The sequence below is a fragment of the Talpa europaea genome, assembly GCF_964194135.1.
Source record: "Talpa europaea genome assembly, chromosome: 5".
NCBI lineage: Eukaryota > Metazoa > Chordata > Mammalia > Eulipotyphla > Talpidae > Talpa > Talpa europaea.
The window spans coordinates 68,602,307-68,621,231 of NC_140071.1; the positions used below are offsets into that span (position 1 = coordinate 68,602,307).

Here is an 18,925-nt window from a genome sequence, read left to right on the forward strand (position 1 = left end):
TGGGTTAAGACCATGGCTGGATATTTATAATGATGCAACCTTGGGCAATTAACTTCTCTAAGCTCACTCTTCCTCATCTGTAAAATGAGGCTATTAGTATTTATCTTTCAGGTCTATAGCGAAATCAAATGAACTCTCAGCTACTTCTTTCATTATATTGATAGAAGCAATCTTAGATATTTCAGAACTTCCTACAGCACACTTCCATTTTCCCATTTTTCTGTATCAGATGAAAATTCCATATTCTGGTTTGTAGTATATAATGAGGATATTAGCCTTAGTTTTTCTTTTTGTCACAGGTGAGCAAATTATGCACAGAACCAAATCTGATGGCCTATTTTCTAATGGCCTAGAGGCTATGAATGGCTTTTTTTTTCCAATTTTAAATGGATTTATAAATACTGATATAATAGTCTTAATTTTGTACACAATGTCTAAAATATTTATGATCTGTTAAAGACAAATGGCAGTTGCAAATCCCCCTATAGCCATAATCATGCTAAATGTAATGGACTGAACTTGCCATTAAAAGGCACAGAGTAGCATGTTCTATCAGAAGACAAAAACCAACTTTTACTGTCTCCAGAAGACTCATCTGCTCTCCAATGGTAAAGATAGACTGAAAGTAAATGGTTGGAAAACAATCCTCCAAGCATATGGGACACAAAAGAGAGGCATATAAAATAAACTTCCAATTAAAACGGGCAAGAAGAGACAGGAATGGAGAGATATGCATAATGGAAAAGAATAAATACATGAAGAATACATAACACTCATCAATATATCTAAACCAAATGAAGGAGCAGCAAAACATGTAAGATAACTGTTAACAATCCTAACAGACATTGGTTATACCACATATTGGTAGGGGATTTCAAACCCTCACTTATATCAATGGGCAGATTAACCAGACAAAAATATACAAGGAAAAAAATAGTAGTAAATGACAAATTACACCAGATGGCCATAAAGACATTTACTACACACCAAAAAGCTGAATACACATTCTTCTCAAGTGCTCACATGACATTCTCCAGGACAGACAACATGTTGGGTCACAAGATAAATGTTAAAAATTCATAAAGAGAGAAATCACATCAACTATGATCTGTCTAATCATAATAGTACTAAACTAAAAATCAACCCAAAAAATAAAGCAGTAAAAATCTCTCTAATATGTGGAGCCTGAACAACACACCTGAATGAATACCAGATTAAGGAGGAAATCAAAGAAGAAATTTAAAAATACATGGAGACTAATGAAAATGAAACATGACCTACCACCATCAATGGGACACAGCAAAAGCAGTACTAAGAGCGAAGTATGTAACAATACAGTCCATACAAAGAAATGAGCTCAAATAAAAACACATTAAGGAACCAGAAAAATAACAACAAATGAGACAAAAGCAGTAGAAAGAAGGAAAAATAAAAATTAGAGCAGAACCAAATGAAATAAAAGTCAAAAAGATAATTCAAAGATCACACATAAAAGCTAGAAGTGGATTAAACACTTGGATACAAGACCGGAAAAGAGAAAATACATAGAAGAAAGTATAGGCAAAACATTCTACATTAGCTTCAGTGAATCTCAGTACTCCACCCAATACAAAGGAAAACAAAAGTAATAATAAACAAATTGACCACCTCAATCAAAAGAGCTCCCGAACAGCACAAAAAACTATTATTAAAACAAAAAGATACCCAACTGAACAGAAGAAAATATTTTTACTTCATACATCCAACAAGGAGCTAATAACCAAGGTCTAAAAGGAATTCATACAACTCAACAAAAAGGAAACAACTAACCTAGTCAAAACATGGGCAGAAAAGCAAAATAGTCTTTTCCAAAGAGGAAACACAGATGGTCAAAATGCAAATGAAATAATGTTCAACATCATTTATCATCAGGGAAATGCAAATCAAAAAATCAATGAGATAGGACCCCACTCCCTAGAGCATGATCCATTTTCAAAACAAAACAAAAAACAGAAACAATGAATTTTGGTGAGAGTACTGAGAAAAGGGAACACTCTCACTTTGTGGGTGGAGTGTAGAATGGTCCAGACCCTACTGAAAGTATTATGGAGGTTCCTCAAAATATTAAAATAAATTTACCATATAACATGGTAATTCCACTCCTATGAATTGATCTGAAGAATACAAAAACATAAATTTGAAGGGATAAATGGACTCCTTCCTATGTTCACTGCAGCACTATTTACAAAAGCTAAGTACGAAAACAAACTAAATACCCAACAATAGAGCAGTGGGGATCAAGAAAACATGGTGTATATCACACATATGCATGCATGTATATGATGGAAAACTACTCAGCTATAAATAAAAGATGAACTCCTGCCATTTGTGACAAACTGGATGGAACTAGAGGGTATTATGCTAAGTGAAGTAAGTTGGAAGAAGAAAGCTATACTGTAAAGTTTTACTTATATGTGGAATATCGAAAAACAAAACAAAGGAGCTAACAAAACTAAACCAAAAGATACCACAGAAATATGACTGCAGAATTGAGGCTACTAGAGAGGTAGGGAGGGTGGGAGTAGAAGCAAAGGGGGCAGTGGACTCACTGACCTATGATAAATGACTATGGGTGCTTTGGTGGTATGTGTGATGAGGGCACACATCTGAAGCGGTGTAAACCTATTCCCCTCAATTAGTGTCGCAAACCAATGTTACTGCATCAAAAAAAAAATTCTAAAAATATATGAAATAATTAAAATGGAAGTAATTAAAAGCTTAAGTTCAGAAAGCAGTCACTACAGGTTTCCCCCACCCCCACCCCCCTGCTTTCTAAATCTCCTGAGCAGCAGGTTGGTTGTCTTTCTTTTCTACTCTAAAATAGAGCCACTGCTGATAGCACTGTGGAAGTTAACGGGTCAGTTTTCCCGAGCACCTGTGAAAGACAGCTTATGCATGAAATGGAAGGGGGTAAATAAAAGAGTAATTAATCCTTCTATCTGGAGATACAGAACATGCAACAGTATCACTAGACCCAGAAGATTCAGACAAGATAGCTACCAGGGACACTGATTTTTATTTATTTTTTTCCTATGTCCACGATTTTACTCATGTGCAATATAGAGAAACAAAACTAAGCCAAACAAACCGTAGAAACATTACTGCAGAAAAGAGGGTACTAGAGTGGGAACGGGGCTGGGTAAGGGAAAAGAAGGAACCCAATGTCCTATGGTAAAGGACAACAGTACCTTGATAGTGGATGTGGTGTGTGACAAACATCTGAAAAGGGTCGCATTCATCTAGATCACGTATACTGATATAAACCAATTTTACCTCAATAAAAAATAAAATAAGCAAAATAATTACTATCTCTTACCCTTTAAGAAAATGGCTATTAAAGAAAGTCAATTAGTGCCTCCTTGGTGGTGCAGCGGTTGAGCACTGGGCTGTGAAGCTGCCCCCAGCCTCTGCAGCGCTGGTTCAATCCCCTGCCACAGTGCAAGGGTCCCGCATGATGCGCAGACCTCTCCTGCAGCCCACTGCTCCTCTCAGCAATGTACTTGGGTCCTTCCGCCTGTTCTGCTCCCTGCTCTGGTGAATTCTCTCACCCTCCCGCGCTTCTGACTGTACCCAGTGCTTGTATAAATAAATAAAATCTTGAAAGAAAGAGAGAGAGAGAGAGAGAGAGAGAGAGAGAGAGAGAGAGAGAGAGAAAGGAAGAGAGAAAGGAAGGGAGGGGAGGGAGGGGGAAGGAAGGGAGGGAGGGGGGGAAGGAGGGGAGGGAGGGAGGGAAGGAGGGAGGGAGGGAGGGAGGGAGGAAGGAAGGAAGGAAGGAAGGAAGGAAGGAAGGAGCTTGTGGAAATCATCTTGGGAGCTGGATTTCAAGAAAGTTAAGGACAGAAAAGAAATAGAAGCAGCAGGTGAAGAAAGTTAATTCTGAAAATTCAGCAATAGATGAGAAAAAAGAAACAGGCATGTAGTTTTAATGGCAGGAACAAGATAAAAGGTTTTACCCAGCACAGAACATCAGAGAATCAGGGGCAGATGCAAAATGGTGACAGAGGTGGGTACTAGCTTTGCTACCCAGAGGACCATCTAGGGCAACAGTTTTCACCCAGAAAACCCCATGGCTTGAGGCAAAACTAGAATACCTTTTGGAAATCAGAAACCAGGTAGAACGCACCAGAAAGGACATAATGGAGAGTCACGCTTCATTAAACAAGAGGCAAGTACACAGATAATCTAGAGGCCATGGTCCAGAGCAGTAGCTGTAGTACAAATTGTGGTGCTACAACTTGGCCAGCAGTCCCAGGGTGGGAAGAGAAGGGTGTGGAGATACACATTCTTGACTGAGGGGCAATACATCTCAGTGGAATCGGTCCCCAGTGAAAGAACAAGGACAGTATGATAAGTTGATGTCCCCATCCCTAACCTCTCAGATGGATAACGACATTTTGACACTCATGACATTTTGAAGCACATGGACAGCAACATCAGTAGTCTAGAGTCCCAGAGAGGAGGGCTAGGAGAGGTGCCAGAAACATGAGCCTCCTCATCTTGGCCCAGGGCACTGACACCAGCAGCCTGAAACCTCCAGGTCCCTTCCTCATCTTCTGACTCAGGAGCTACTATATGAGGTCTCCAGAACTACAGGACTCGGAAAGGGCAGACAAAAGAGTAACACATCACAACTTGAAATCTCAAGGGAATGACATCACAGGAGATCAACTTTCCAGAATCCAGCAACAATATGTAAGAATTTACTTTCCTATCAGATCATGTTCAAAACTACCATAATGAAGAAAATTTAAAAATACAAGAAAATGCAGAAAAGCAAGTAAAAGTGATACAAGAAAATAAAGTTATTCAGAGATATAGTAACATTAAGAAAAACAAATGAAACTAATAGAAAATAAACTGAAGATTAAAATTAGAAAATAAACGAGATTGAGGATGCAAAAACAGTCTAGATATGAAATTTTAAAAATCTACAGAAAGCAAAAGAATCAGAATAGTTAAAAGAGGATCAAATCAGTGACTTCAAAAACGCACAAAGGACCCCTCTCACCCTCCCGCGCTTCTGAATGTACCCAGTGCTTATATAAATAAATAAATAAATAAATCTTTAAAAGAAAAGAAAAAAGAATACTGGGGGCTCAGAAAGAGAAAGAGTACACACTAAAAGGAAAAAAAAATGAAGAAGGGCCTCCCTGGTGGCGCAGCGGTTGAGTGCTGGGTTGCGAAGCTGCCCACAGCCTCTGCAGTGCCGGTTCGATCCCCAGCTGCTCCCCGGCCACCGGAGAAGGGTCCCACATGGCGCGCAGACCTCTCCTGCCGCCCGCTGCTCCCCTCAGCAGTGTACTTCGGTCCTTCTGCCTACTCTGCTCCCCGCTCTGGCTCTGGTGAATTCTCTCACCCTCCTGCGCTTCTGACTGTACCCAGTGCTTGTATAAATAAATAAATCTTTAAAAAAAAAAAAAAAAAAGAAGAAACCTTACCATACCTGGGGATGGAACTAAACACACAAATTCATGAAGTTAAAAGAACACCTGGTTAGCTAAATGTAGTGAGACTGACACCAAGACACACGTAGTCATGAAACTCCCAAGAGTTCAAGTCAAAGACAGAATACTGAAGATAGTTAGGGAAAATAAATATATAACTAACATATACAGGTACACTATAAACAAGGAGAGACTGGAAAACTGTATTCTAAGTACTTATGATATAAATTACCAGTCAAAAATAATACATCCTGAAATAATCTATTAGGAGGTAGAAATAAAGGACATCCCAGACAAACATGAGTCTGAAGGTATGTGCAAACACAAAATAGAAATGCTGAAAGGACTGCCCTATCTAAATTGAAAAGAATATACCAACCTTGCCCCCCCCAAGAGAAAACCACTTAACAAAGAACTAGAATCAGAAAACTAAAAAGAAAATGTCTATAGCAAATTTTCATAACGCAATAATCATCCTAAATGTAAATGGACTAAACTCACCAATCAAAATGCACAGAATGACTGGCTAGATCAGAAAATAAAATTCAACTTTTTGATGGCGCCAGGAGACCCATTTACTTTCCAAAGACAAATATAGGTTAAAAGTAAACGGTTAGAAAACAATCTTACAGGCAAATGAGACCTCCCAAAAGGGGCAGAAACAGTAATGCTTATGTCAGATACAATGGACTTCCAACTAAAATAGATAATGAGGAGACAGAGATGCACATTATATGGTGATCAAGGGATCATTCCATCAGCTCACATCACTCATCAATATACATGTATGAAATGAAGAAATATCAAAAAATATTAGGCAACTATTAACAAATCTGAAGATAGATATTGGCACCAAAATGACAGTAGCAGGGACTACAATATTCCACTTTCCGGCCTCCCCGGTGGCGCAGCTGTTGAGCGCTGGGTTGCAAAGCTGCCCACAGCCTCCACAGCACCAGTTCAATCCCCGGTTGCCGGGCAAGGGTCCCACGTGGCATGCAGACCTCTCCTGCCGCCCACTGCTCCTCTCAACAGTGTACTTTGTCAGTCTACCTGTTCTGTTCCCCGCTCTGGCTCTGGTGAATTCTCTCACCCTCCTGCGCTTCTGATTGTACCCAGTGCTTGAATAAATAAATAAATAAATCTTAAAAAAAATTTCCACTTTCAACAACTGAGAGATCAACCAGACAGAAAATCAATAAACAAAACTATACTCTTAAACGAGGGATTATATCAAAGGGCTTAAGATACATTCATAGAACACTGTACTACAAAAAAGCTGAGTACACGTTCTTCTCCAGTGCACAAGAAACATTTTCTAGGTTAGATCACATGTTCAGTCATAGGCCCACACCTTACACTACACTACAAATGGTGCTGGGAAAGCTGGATGGCCACATGAAAAAGGAAAACAAAAGCAAAAATAAACAGATGGGAGTAATTTAAAATAATAAGTTTCCACACAGCACAACAGTCTATCACTAAAAAGAAAGGACATCCAACTGAATGTGAGAAAATATTTGCATATCATACAATTGTCTAGAGGTTAATACCCAAGATCTGCAAAGAAGTCATACATCTTAACAAATACCCAATCAAAACATAGGTAAAAGAGTTAATATACTTTTCCAAGGACAACATTCAGATGGCCAACAGACATATTTAAAAAAGTGCATTATCACTTATCACCAGGGAAATGCAAATCAAAAGGACATTGAGATATCACTGCATACTTTAGAATGATCCAGTATCAAAATAACCAGAAACAAGAAGTGTTGGTAGGAATGTAGACTAGTTTAGTTCTGAAGGAAAACAGTATGGAAGTTTCTCAAAATATTAAAAATAGATCTACCATATGATCCAGAAATTCCACCCGTAGGTATTTACCTGAACAATGGAAAAACACTAATACAAAGGGATAGATGCTTTCCTAATGCACTGCAGCATTATTTACAATGGCCAAGCTATGGAAACAAAGAGTCCAAGAACAGATGAGTAGATTTAGAAGATATGGTATGTATACACAATGCAACATTACTTAGCAATTAAAAAAAGGTAACTTTTGCCATTTGTGACAAGCTGGATGGAAATGTACAGGATTATGCTAAGCAAAATAAGTCAGAAGGAGAAAGACAAATACTGCATGGTTTAACTCATATGTGAATACAGAGAAACAAAACAATAGGTCAAACAGAATGAAGCCAAAACCAAATCCTAGGTATCTGCTGGTGAACTGAGAGTTTAAGAGGGGAATGGAAAAGGTTGGAGAGCAAATTGTGAAGGTGGTACAATGGAAGACTAAGGATGCCTTGGTGGTATGTATAATTTATATATATTCCAGAACTATTTGTCATATAATACCGCTAAAATACAACTGTTAAAACCTTTTCTAAATATGTAAAATAATTTTAATGTTTTCTTGGACTTAAAATCTCCATGCTTTTCAAATCTTATTTATGCATTAGTGAGATAATATTCTTTCATTTATTTTATTTTAGAGAGGAGATGATTTATAATTGATTTGTGTGTATATTCTGAAGTCTATGGAAAATGTTGATAACATTTGGAACTAAACAAACCTTATCTGGTTTAATTCTATTTCATTTTTTCTGATTTATTCATGAGCTAATGATTTTCTCATTTAACTGCTATTATTTTGGTATTTTTTGAATCACTGCTTCATTTTTTTACTGTTGAGTAATCTCTTACTCTAATAATATCAATAAAAGCTCTAGTATTTTCAGTAACTTTTTAAAAAAATAAAAATTAAACAATTAGAGGTAGATGGAGGCAACCTAGCAGTAAAGGTTAAAGGTAAGATAAGGTGTCAGATAAACTGCATAACTATAGGAACACAATGAGAACTTACTTCCCACCACTGAAGAAGAAAATAAAAATTAGTAATAACAGGGCCTCCCTGGTGGCACAGGCGGTTGAGCGCAGCGCTGTGAAGCTGTCTGCAGCCTCTGCAGTGACGGTTCGATCCCCGCTGGCCTCGGAGCAACCCACATAGTGCTGCAGACCTCTCCTGTCCTGCGCCCACCACTCCCCTCAGCAGTGTATTTCGTCAGTCTGCCTGTTCTGTTTCCCGCTCTGTCTCTAGTGAATCCTCTCACCCTCCCGCGGATCTAGCCGGTACCCCGACTCTGGTATAAATAAAATAAATCTTTAAAAAAAAAAAGAAAAATTAGTAGTAACATATTCTAACAAGGAGATGAAAACATGAAAGTTCACAGTTAATTATACCATCTCCAGGAAAGCGAGACAGAAAGTTATCTAAGAGTGACAGGAGTGTATGGAACTAAAAGATGACATATTAAAAACCTTTCAGGGAGAGTAAGCAACAGAACAAATATAACAATAGAATAGTGAGAACCCATTTGTTCTTGATTATAAAAAGAAAATGAGTTAAACATTTTAAATTTCTCAAAGTAAAATAAAAACGCAATTAAATACGACTTTACTTTTCATATGGTCTTTCATTAGTGTTTTCCCCATTCGTACTCAAAGCTGACAACTACAACTTAGTGAAATGTTTCTCCTTATGCATTCAACCGTGAACCAAAAAAACCTTTTGACATCGTAATTAAATTATATAAGAGTTCTTTCTTCATGTCTCTTAGCTAACTTATACAGAAAAGGAGCTTAATTCAGCCTCAAAATAATTACTGAATATTTTGTCTTTCTTAGAAGACTGGTGACACCAAGGGAACAGGAATCATCATTTGCAATTACACAGTATGCGAACAAAATCTGGTTCCAAAGGGGTGCTTAATAAATTCTTTATGAATAAATCAAATTGAAATCAACTAAAAGGCCAATATTCCTTTTATTTGCCCAACATCATCCACCACAAACTTAAACAGTACAGATATTTTTACCTTAAGTAAGGCTTGTTCACTTATAAGCAAGGTTAAGGCCTAAGGACAGAAAAACTCTGAAAGGAATCTCAAAAGCTGTAAGAAATGGTCAGGAGGTGGCAGGCCTTCAAAACAGATACAAGATTAAAATGTGCTGGCATTGCTGAAAGTTTCTTTTAAACCCAAGATCTTGTCCTCACACAGTTATTAAAGTTCTCAGGGTATAGTTCAAAAGAGCAGGGAGTTAACCTAAGCTCTTCTGGTCTAATTCCAAGTCTAGTAATTATATGCTGCCTATTAAATTTCCCCTTGCAGTTCTAATTTAATAAGATGGTGCTCAGTTTCTGTCAAACAGCTCAGAGCAATAGTACCAGCTGCAATGGTAATCCCATAGAGTGTAATGTTTCAGATGTGATTAAGCGATCATTTAGAATCTTTTAAAGAAGTGGATCATGCAGTCATTAAAATACTTTTCTACTTACAAAAAATACATAAACTATGTATTTTTAAGAGATGAAAATTTCTTTATCTAAAAATACCACAGGGAATTTTAATTATCATCTTGTTAAAATTCTATTTGTTGCTATGATGATATAAATATGACATGACAACTTTTCAAGAATATCTACCTTGCCAAATGTAACTGGGAAAAAAAAAATAGTAACCTCATACTTCCAAAAATTAAGTCATTTAAGACACCTTTTTTCAATAAAACAGAGAAAACCAAAAATAATTTTATACTCAAAGAGGAAGCTATTTATACTTCCCTTCTCAACATATTTATGGGAGAATCACTGTTTCCTCATTTCTCCAATCTGCTAATACCAGAACTGAACAGAAGCACAGAAAACCATCAGGGAGAAGAGCAAGAGGAAAATGAAACTAAATAGGAAGGTATGGCTATTAAATTTCAATCTTTAGCTGGCACTGTATTAAAAGGCACTCTGGTAACTGATCTGTAGCAGAGTATGGGTAGAGGAACTGGAAATAGTAGTTCAGAAATAGATTAGCACCTCAAAATTGTACAGACTATTAAAATGACATTCTCAAATGTCTCTTACGGCTTCTAGATACAAATTTAAGTTGAATCTGCGAGAATCATTAAACTTGAAAATGTATTCTAAGATTTAAAAAATAAAACAAAAAAACACCTCATATGTCTTTCTAGCATTTCAATGTGTCTTAGAGAACACTACAAAATTAGTTCCATGTTTTAAAAAGCTCATCTCAACCACAGGTCTGTAAGTCAAAAGCCAATCATTGTTCAAAATACAGATATATCAGTGAAGGAAAAAATAATTATAAATAACCTAAAACCATAAAAAGTTCAGTGTCATCCTAGTAAAGAAAATGCTTCTATTAATAATTTATATTAAAAAAACTAATTTATGTTTTCTGATTAACAAAAAGAAAATGCTTCTATTAATGAGGAAAAAAAAAGTCAATTAAACCCCTCTGTTGAGAGGCAAATAACAAAGATGTCATCCCCTTCATTAGATGACACCAGATCTGATTATAAAAAGTAAACAAGAAGTTTTTAATTTTGATTAGTGTGTCTATAATGGAGAAGGATAACCAAATTAAAATACTTCCTTCAAAAAAATTTAACTGGGGAAAAATGCAACAATCTTTCAATTTCAAAAAGATAAATTATATAAATTAAGCTTTTAAAAATACTAACCTAGAGTTATAATAGAGGTTCACAATCCAATCCAGAATCTGAGTGCTTAATATGTTTCAAAACTGAGCATTTCTACCCTCCAAGATTTATAGCTCCCAGTAGGGTCCAAACTAGCACCCAGTAATTAAACACATTCATATCCAAATCTACCATCAACTTAACAATCGCTGCCAATTTCTGTTTTTAGAACTTGGTAGATTTTAGGATAAAAGATTGTGAACTTAAACTGAATAAAATAGAGTAAGTCAGGCAAAAATTTTCAATCAGCTTTATATTTAATTTTAAAAAGCAACAGGTTACACAAATATTGTCTGCTAACCCTTAAAGTTTATAACTTCAAGACAACAGTAAAAATTTTATTTCAATTGTTTCTAAAAGTTCCATATATTATAAAATCTTAATTCATGGGTCCAAAGAAAAGAAAATGTTTTCTAAATTTTAAGATATGAAATAAAACACATAAAATACATATTCAAAATAAATTTCTTTATTATAATTAGGTTTTTTCCTGGTCCTTTATTTAGGTTTTCTAAATTTGTGCTATGAATGAGACCTAATTATAATAAAGTAAAAATCAAAATCAACAAGCAACTATAAACCAGAGACACACTGGGGGGGGGAGGGGGGAGGAGGGAGCAGGATCAAAACAAGGGGGGTGGGAATTGTATGGGGACTATAACCAAGATGAAAATGCATACATTGTGCAAAAATGAAAAAATGATATAAAAAATGCATAAAATAAATAAATACAATGTTACTTGAGTCAGAAAAAAATTATATACTTGCATCAGTGTTTCATTATAACTACAGACAATTCATATTTCTCTAATGTAGTTATTAAAAATTTTTCATTTAACAACATACCATTAAAAAATTTCTTCCTTTGTAAGTACTTTCTAATTAAAATAATTATTTCTACAAGATAATAAAATCTTGAAATTGCACTATAATTGAGCACTATGAGGGCTACAACTAGCTTTAAAAGGATATGTGAATGTTTGAACTCTGCGGTAATGATAATTAGGCAGGTGGCAGAAAAATATTTTATATTTCTCCTTTCTGTTTCCTTCCAGAATGTTTATAATAATAGAAGTTATACGTTGTCTTGAAAACTATAAACTACAGTGGTAAAGTGTAGAGCTGGAGTTAAGAAAGTAATTCACATTCCAGTCTCACCATTTACTAAGCTTTGTAACCTCAGGAAGTTATTTAACTCTTCTGTGTGCTAGTTTACTCACACATAAATGGGGGAAATAATAGTCTATATACAAATTTGTTGATAAATATTAAATGCTAAATAAAGATACTTAAGACTAAACTCAGCCATAGGAAGAACAATGGAAGAAGAAAAATAAGTAGGTAGTATTAATAAATATTGGAAAAGTTAATGTAATGTATAATTAACAGAATTTTCTGTGTAATCACTTTTTAATACATAATGACTTCACATGGATTTTTTTTTTCCTTTTTAACACTTTAAAAGGGCAGGTTTATTAGGAAAGGGAGAAGAAAAAGGAAGGCAACCGCAGGCATAGGCAGGCCAGAACTGCCTCAACACAGATTTTTTTTTTTTTTGGTGGGACCCTCGCCAGCAGCCTGGGGAACGAACTGGCGCTGCAGAGGCTGCGGACAGCCTCGGAGCCCAGCGCTCAACCGCTGTGCCACAAGTGGAGGACCTCAACGCAGAATTTTTAAAAATATATTAGTTGCTTACCTTATATTTCATTGAAATAACCATGACTGAAATAATTAGTAATAATTAGTAACACTATCCTTTTATTAATAATCATTATCTGAATGTGTGATTTCTGTAAACCCCTCAAGCACCTCAGAAGTTTCTGCGAAAAAATTACCAGTAGTTTGCATGTATGTTTACCACTCAGTAAATAGGAATATCTGACAAGTCAAAATATCTAATTTCCTGACTATGTCAGAGAGCCCATCCATCAATCCTCATGGCACTAGAAGTAAACTACTCTGCTCAGTACTCAATCTGACAAAGCACTGTAGGAGCCCTTACCTATCTTCATCTTTGTCATAGAGTTGGTAATAGTCTCCACAGCCATTCCAAAAGGTGTTATCCACAACATCTTGCCTTCCTGCTGTGGCGCCACCTTCTGAAGGCATTTGATTGTTTGTTTCCCTTGGTGTAACTCTTGAGTAAGGTGGATCCAAGAACATACAGTCATGTTCTCCATCATAGTCATCGCACTTTATTAGGAGGTCATCTGAGCCATTTTCCTCAACTTCCAAAGCCTCTCTCCACCGCTGAACACTTCTTTGTTTGGCCTCATGCCTATTAAAACCTGTTTCTTGGTCCACTTGACTTGAACTTACCACTTTTCTAACTTTTGGTCTCACTACCTGTTCAGGAGAACTTCCCTGGTTCTTGTCCCTACCTCTGGTATTCTGTTCACTGTTAATATGCCCTGAAGCACAGGTCAAATCTTCAGTTGAATTTTCTTTCTGGTTCTCCTTAGTAGCAATTTGTTGTTTCTTTCTAACAATTTCATCTTCAGAAGAGGATCTCTGAAATTCCTGATTCTTCTGATGGACAAACTCAGTTTCACCAGCAGGACTTTTCAATAAAGGTGCTGAATCTAATTCTTGAAATTCATCCCTTATTTCAGCATTAAAAGGAGGAACTGACTGTGAAAGATCACCATATGCCTCTGCCTCTCCATTTTCTAACCCAAACATCGTATGGCCCAGTGCTTCCTGATATCTATCACCTTCCACAATTTCTGCAGAAAGTTGAAGGTGGTCATTATCCTCTTCATGTCTTCCATCTGGATCATAAGAGTCAGTATGAACTAATGCAATCCCATTTTGGATACTTGAAGCATGATAAGCTTCTGGAGTATATTCTCCCTCAAAGTGATTATGAAGATTCATACTGCTTCCTAAGGTCTCCCTGCCTTCCTCACTATGATGTACTGCAGGAAAGGATGTACTGCTCTCAGTGGTCTGATTTAATGCTGTATCACAAACAGGAATTTCTGTTTCATTTTTTTCAAACAAAGAGTCGTTGGGCAAAGAATGATCTTGATCCACCGGACTGGAACCTTCATAGAGAAGAAAAGAAAACATATTTGGAGGGATTCATTTAAATAAAATTTTATTTACTAGTGACTATTTAAGTGGAAGTCATACCAATTATTTCTTATGAGAATAGAAATGAATTTCTCTGGCAGGTACTTCTATGGCCCCTAACTTAATGGGGAGGGTAGACAGGCTACCCTGTGAGTTCATTTGTGCCATTGTGTAACCTATCAATATCTCCTCCTTCAAATGTCTCTTGCAGGTTTTTCACCTAAATCCTAATACCTAAAAAATTCTATAAAAGAAACTGAAAGGAGAGGCTAATAAGAGGTTACACAATGAGAAGCAGAAGTGAAGTTAGAGGGTAAGCAATTTGCCCTCCGAGTTGTTAGAGTATGCACTTTAAGTTTAACTTCTTTCGTTACATACAGGTAAAATAACTTCAAAAGTACTTATGATAGAAATAAGAATAGGTTACAGATCTAACAAAAGTGAGATTCTTTTGATGTCAGTTCAGGAGACTAGATATTAGTCTCTAGATACATGTATTAGATTTCTATTCCGAAAATGGTTTGCTGCTATAAATCCGTAATAATGAGTTAACTTCAGATGTTACAGCTTTGATTGAAAAACAACAAAGAAGTCAACATTTTGATTCTCTTTGCCAGTTTGTCAGAATTCTGTGACAAGAATAAAATCATATCTATTGTATAAATTAAATAACCTAGAATTATCAAGTTTGTTCAAGTCAAGAGAAGATTGCATTCCAGCCACAAAAAAAGTATAATTATAGTAAATAGGTATCTGCAAAGTACTTCTTTAAGCCACTAAAATTTAAGAAATTTTAATTAATTACTTGACATTTATATTTTATAAAATTGGAAAAATCAAATTAGCCAAGCTAAATTATTTAAAGATACAATCAAAACAAGAATAATTTAATCATAATAAGCAGTGAAAAATATACTCAGTTTACATTTGAAGTCAAAAATGAAAAGGAAGTCAATGTAATCAATGCCACAGCATGACTGGCCATGTGCTATTTTCTTCGATGTGTAAAGGTATACACTATCCACATTAAATTCAATGAATATTTCAAAAAAATTTCTTGATAGGAAATGTACATCATTTATTCTCATAAATACATATAAAACCCACTCACAACTCTAAATATCACAAAAATTAGTTCCAACGTGTTCAATAGCTTTAAAATAACTCTATAGGGCATACCTGAGGAATTTTCCTTTGGAACATCATCTAATTCCAACACTTCATAATCATCACCAGCCCGACCCAAGCTTCTTTCATGCCTGGTCATACATGGTTTAAAACTGACATAAGCATGTCTTCTTCCATATCTTCTGCCTGTAATTGTCTGATAGCCCCCTGCTGGTTTGGGCCAGACTGCCTTGCCCGATTCTTGATCCATAGCTAAAAAAAATGAAAGGTAAGCAATGACCTTTAGTAACCAGCAAGGTGGGGGGTGGGGAGAAGGCTAGTTCAACAAACATGTTATTATTTGTCAAATCATAAGTTACTGAAAGTCAAGTGCACCTCACTTTTACAAAAAATACTTAAAAATTAACATGATAAATTAAGTTGTAAGAATCATATGACCTATTTATTCTCTTCTAAAATCTTTTAAAGTTTAATTTCTCTAAGATATTTCAGAAACAGTTCAGTAAAGACTGGTGAATGAGTCTCTGAATAATTTAAATACAGCACTTTACATATCAACATAAATGCTCAATACATATTTGCTGAATAGATTAGTAGTTCATAAAACCAGGCTTTCAATAACATAAAGAATGTATTAATGTCAGAGGTAAAAAGATGCTTCTTTATATGTTACAGATTTTCATAAAGAACAAAACATACCACCAAAAATAGATTTCAAATATTAGGGTTAGATGAAATTTTTCAACAGAAAACAATGATGACCCAAGTCAAACAAACACATGCTACCCCATCTTTGAAAACTACAAATGGTACACATAATGGTAAGAAATCCCATCAATTACTTGATATTAATTTTGATGACTAAGGATATATTGTGGTAAACAGTAGCATCTTACTCCTAAGTAGGACAATATTTCACATATACTTTGTTTGCTTAGTCAATTACTTTTTATATACACTATCTAGGAACTAAACAGAAAACTGTCTCACAGTATATGGAATAGTCAATAAATGGAACAGTTAACATATTTTTGTTTTATTGCTTTAAATTAAGAAATATAATTGCTTTCAAGCCCTAAAGAAAAACATTTGTAACATAATATCAACTGTTACATAAGTACTTGATTCTCAACAGCCTTATGAAAAACCATATTTCATTTTCATCAAAAAATTATAGCTAAAATGAAGTATTTAAGTAACTTGTCCAATAATCCAACAGTATTATGACTCCAGAGCCAGTAGCCCTAATAACTACTCCAAAGGAAAAGTGTCCAAAATGGAAAGCACAATAGACACAAAGGGGCTGTGGGAAAAGAATTTCTATTTGTGCTTATTTTTATATCAACATCAGAAATAAAGCTTCACAAATATTCAATGTATGAACTACAACTGGCCTTTGGTAAGACCAGGATCACATGCCATGTGTGGTATTCAAGGTATCTGGAGGGAAAAATACAAACCCCTCAATATATTGACACCTTGCTTACCTGTTAGCTCTTTTTCAGTATACTGTGACATGTGTGGCAATTTTCACGTGTCCAGTTCGTGAAATTATAGATGTGATTTAGTTTTCACTGACACAACAGGAAAGCTGCAGAAGATTCCTGCAAAAAACCAACAGATTAAACAAAATATTAATAACACAACTGAAAACAAAAGGCAAAGTAATACTTCTTTTAATAAAACTCTGTTAACTCTGTAACAACTCAGGAAAATGCAATCTGACTTAACAAGTCAATCGAAAATCTTCAAAACTGTTAGGACAGCTATTTGAGTGCAGGTTTTTATCTCCTCTTGAAAACCCATGCCCTAAGTAAATATTCTTTAATAAACAAATATATTAGAAGAAATGCTGGTATATATACCCCATACCCATGGAAATCAACTACATTTTAGCTCCTCCAACAAGCACTAGTTTCTTTAAAACCCTTGGCATTGTTGGGCCTCCCCGGTGGCGCAGTGGTTGAGCGCTGGGTTGCGAAGCTGCCGGCAGCTGCAGACCTCTGCAGCTGCCGGCGACCTCTGCGGCGCCGGTTCGATCCCCAGCTGCTCCCCGGCCACCTGAGGAGGGTCCCACATGGCGCGCAGACCTCTCCTGCCGCCCGCTGCTCCCCTCAGCAGTGTGCTTCGGTCCTTCTGCCTGCTCTGCTCCCCGCTCTGGCTCTGGTGAATTCTCTCACCCTCCCGCGCTTCTGACTGTACCCAGTGCATGTATAAACAAATAAATAAAACATGCCTCTATTAAAAAAAAAAAAAGTCTTTAAAAAAAAAATAAAACCCTTGGCATTGTTAAAACAAATTAACCTTAAGACTACAAACTTCATTTTAAAATGTATGTCTACAACAATAACTTATATGTACAAATAATTACACATCTTTATAAAAGTCAGTTGAGTAGGTATTTTAATATAAGTAAGAACCTATTCTAAATAAGAAAAACTACAATTTACCATGTAACAAATACTTTCCTCTGCTTAGAAAGTAACCCATTTATTATTTCAAAAGCTACAACCTGTATTCTTTTATAGTAAGAGCTCAGTTTTGTATTTAAACACCATTTTTATTTAAACACTTGAGCTACTGCTAATTGTTTCACCAACTAAAATTTATTAGAAGATGGTATTTCTGCAAATGAATTTAACTATATGTTACCTGTATAGTTCTATAGGTATATTAACATACATGAGTACACATACATTGATCCTTATAAATTACAAGTTCAGCAACAAGTTGTAACCCCCTAATATACCTGAATCAAATCAGACTGTTAGTAATAGCTATGAGGTAAAGGGCTATCAAAAAAGTAATCTTCCATAAGAGATAAAAATATAGCTCTAATATATTTTAACATGAGGAAACTAATCTGAAATAATTCGAATCTTTACAGATTCATAGTACATACACGGCAATCTTAAAACAGACCCTGGATTTAAGTTCATGAATATTTTAGTCAAATCCTTTTCTTTGGAATAAGGACTTATTCTATCCTGTTCCAGGCATTATTTTCAAGACTGAGGCTACTAATTTACAATATGGGCTACAGACACTAAACAAAGAAAATAATAAATATGTTAGACAAACCTAGAATAAAGCAAAACAAAGCAGAAAAAGAATTGTTGGAAGCATGCAATTTAAAATAAGTTTAGAGGTCTCCCTGGTGGCACAGCGGTTGAGCGCAGGGCTGCAAATTGCCCGCAACCTCTGCAACGCTGGTTCCACCCCCAGCCACCGGGCGAGGGTCCCACATGGTGCGCAGACCTCTCCTGCTGCACCAGCTGCTCCCCTCAGCAGTGTCTTCCGTCTGTCTGCCTGTTCTGCTCCCCGCTCTGACTCTGGTGAATTCTCTCACCCTCCCGCACTTCCGCCTGTGCCCAGTGCTTGTACAAATAATTAAATCTTTAAAAAAAAAATGTTTAGGGAAGGTTTCACTATGAGCAAATAATTGTGAAGAAAGGAGTCACATGTAAATCTAGGGCAAGAACATTCCAGTGAAAATAAACAGAAGATCCTGAGGTAAGAAATTCCAACAGTAATCAAGTAATAGTAAGAATTCTGAGATGGAATAAGCAAGAGAAAAAGGAACAGATGAAGTCAGAAAATTAATTAGGAAGGTAGGTGGGGTATGAGGTAAAACACATCAAATACACCTTTATAAGACAAGAAATGATATTCTAAGTGAG

General features: G+C 35.9%; 1 protein-coding gene across 1 annotated transcript in view; it reads right to left on the reverse strand.

The window, feature by feature from the left end:
• PJA2 (praja ring finger ubiquitin ligase 2) overlaps positions 1-16,763 on the reverse strand; it is a gene marked incomplete at both ends in the record, with an annotated part of 49,082 nt that extends 32,319 nt beyond the window's left edge. Inside the window, 3 exons of the mRNA XM_084233226.1 lie at positions 13,045-14,089; positions 15,297-15,497; positions 16,733-16,763. Of these exons, the coding sequence (XP_084089352.1) occupies positions 13,045-14,089; positions 15,297-15,497; positions 16,733-16,763 (1,277 nt within the window). The remainder of the gene's footprint in view (positions 1-13,044; positions 14,090-15,296; positions 15,498-16,732) is intronic.
• Between the last annotated feature and the right edge of the window lie 2,162 nt (positions 16,764-18,925).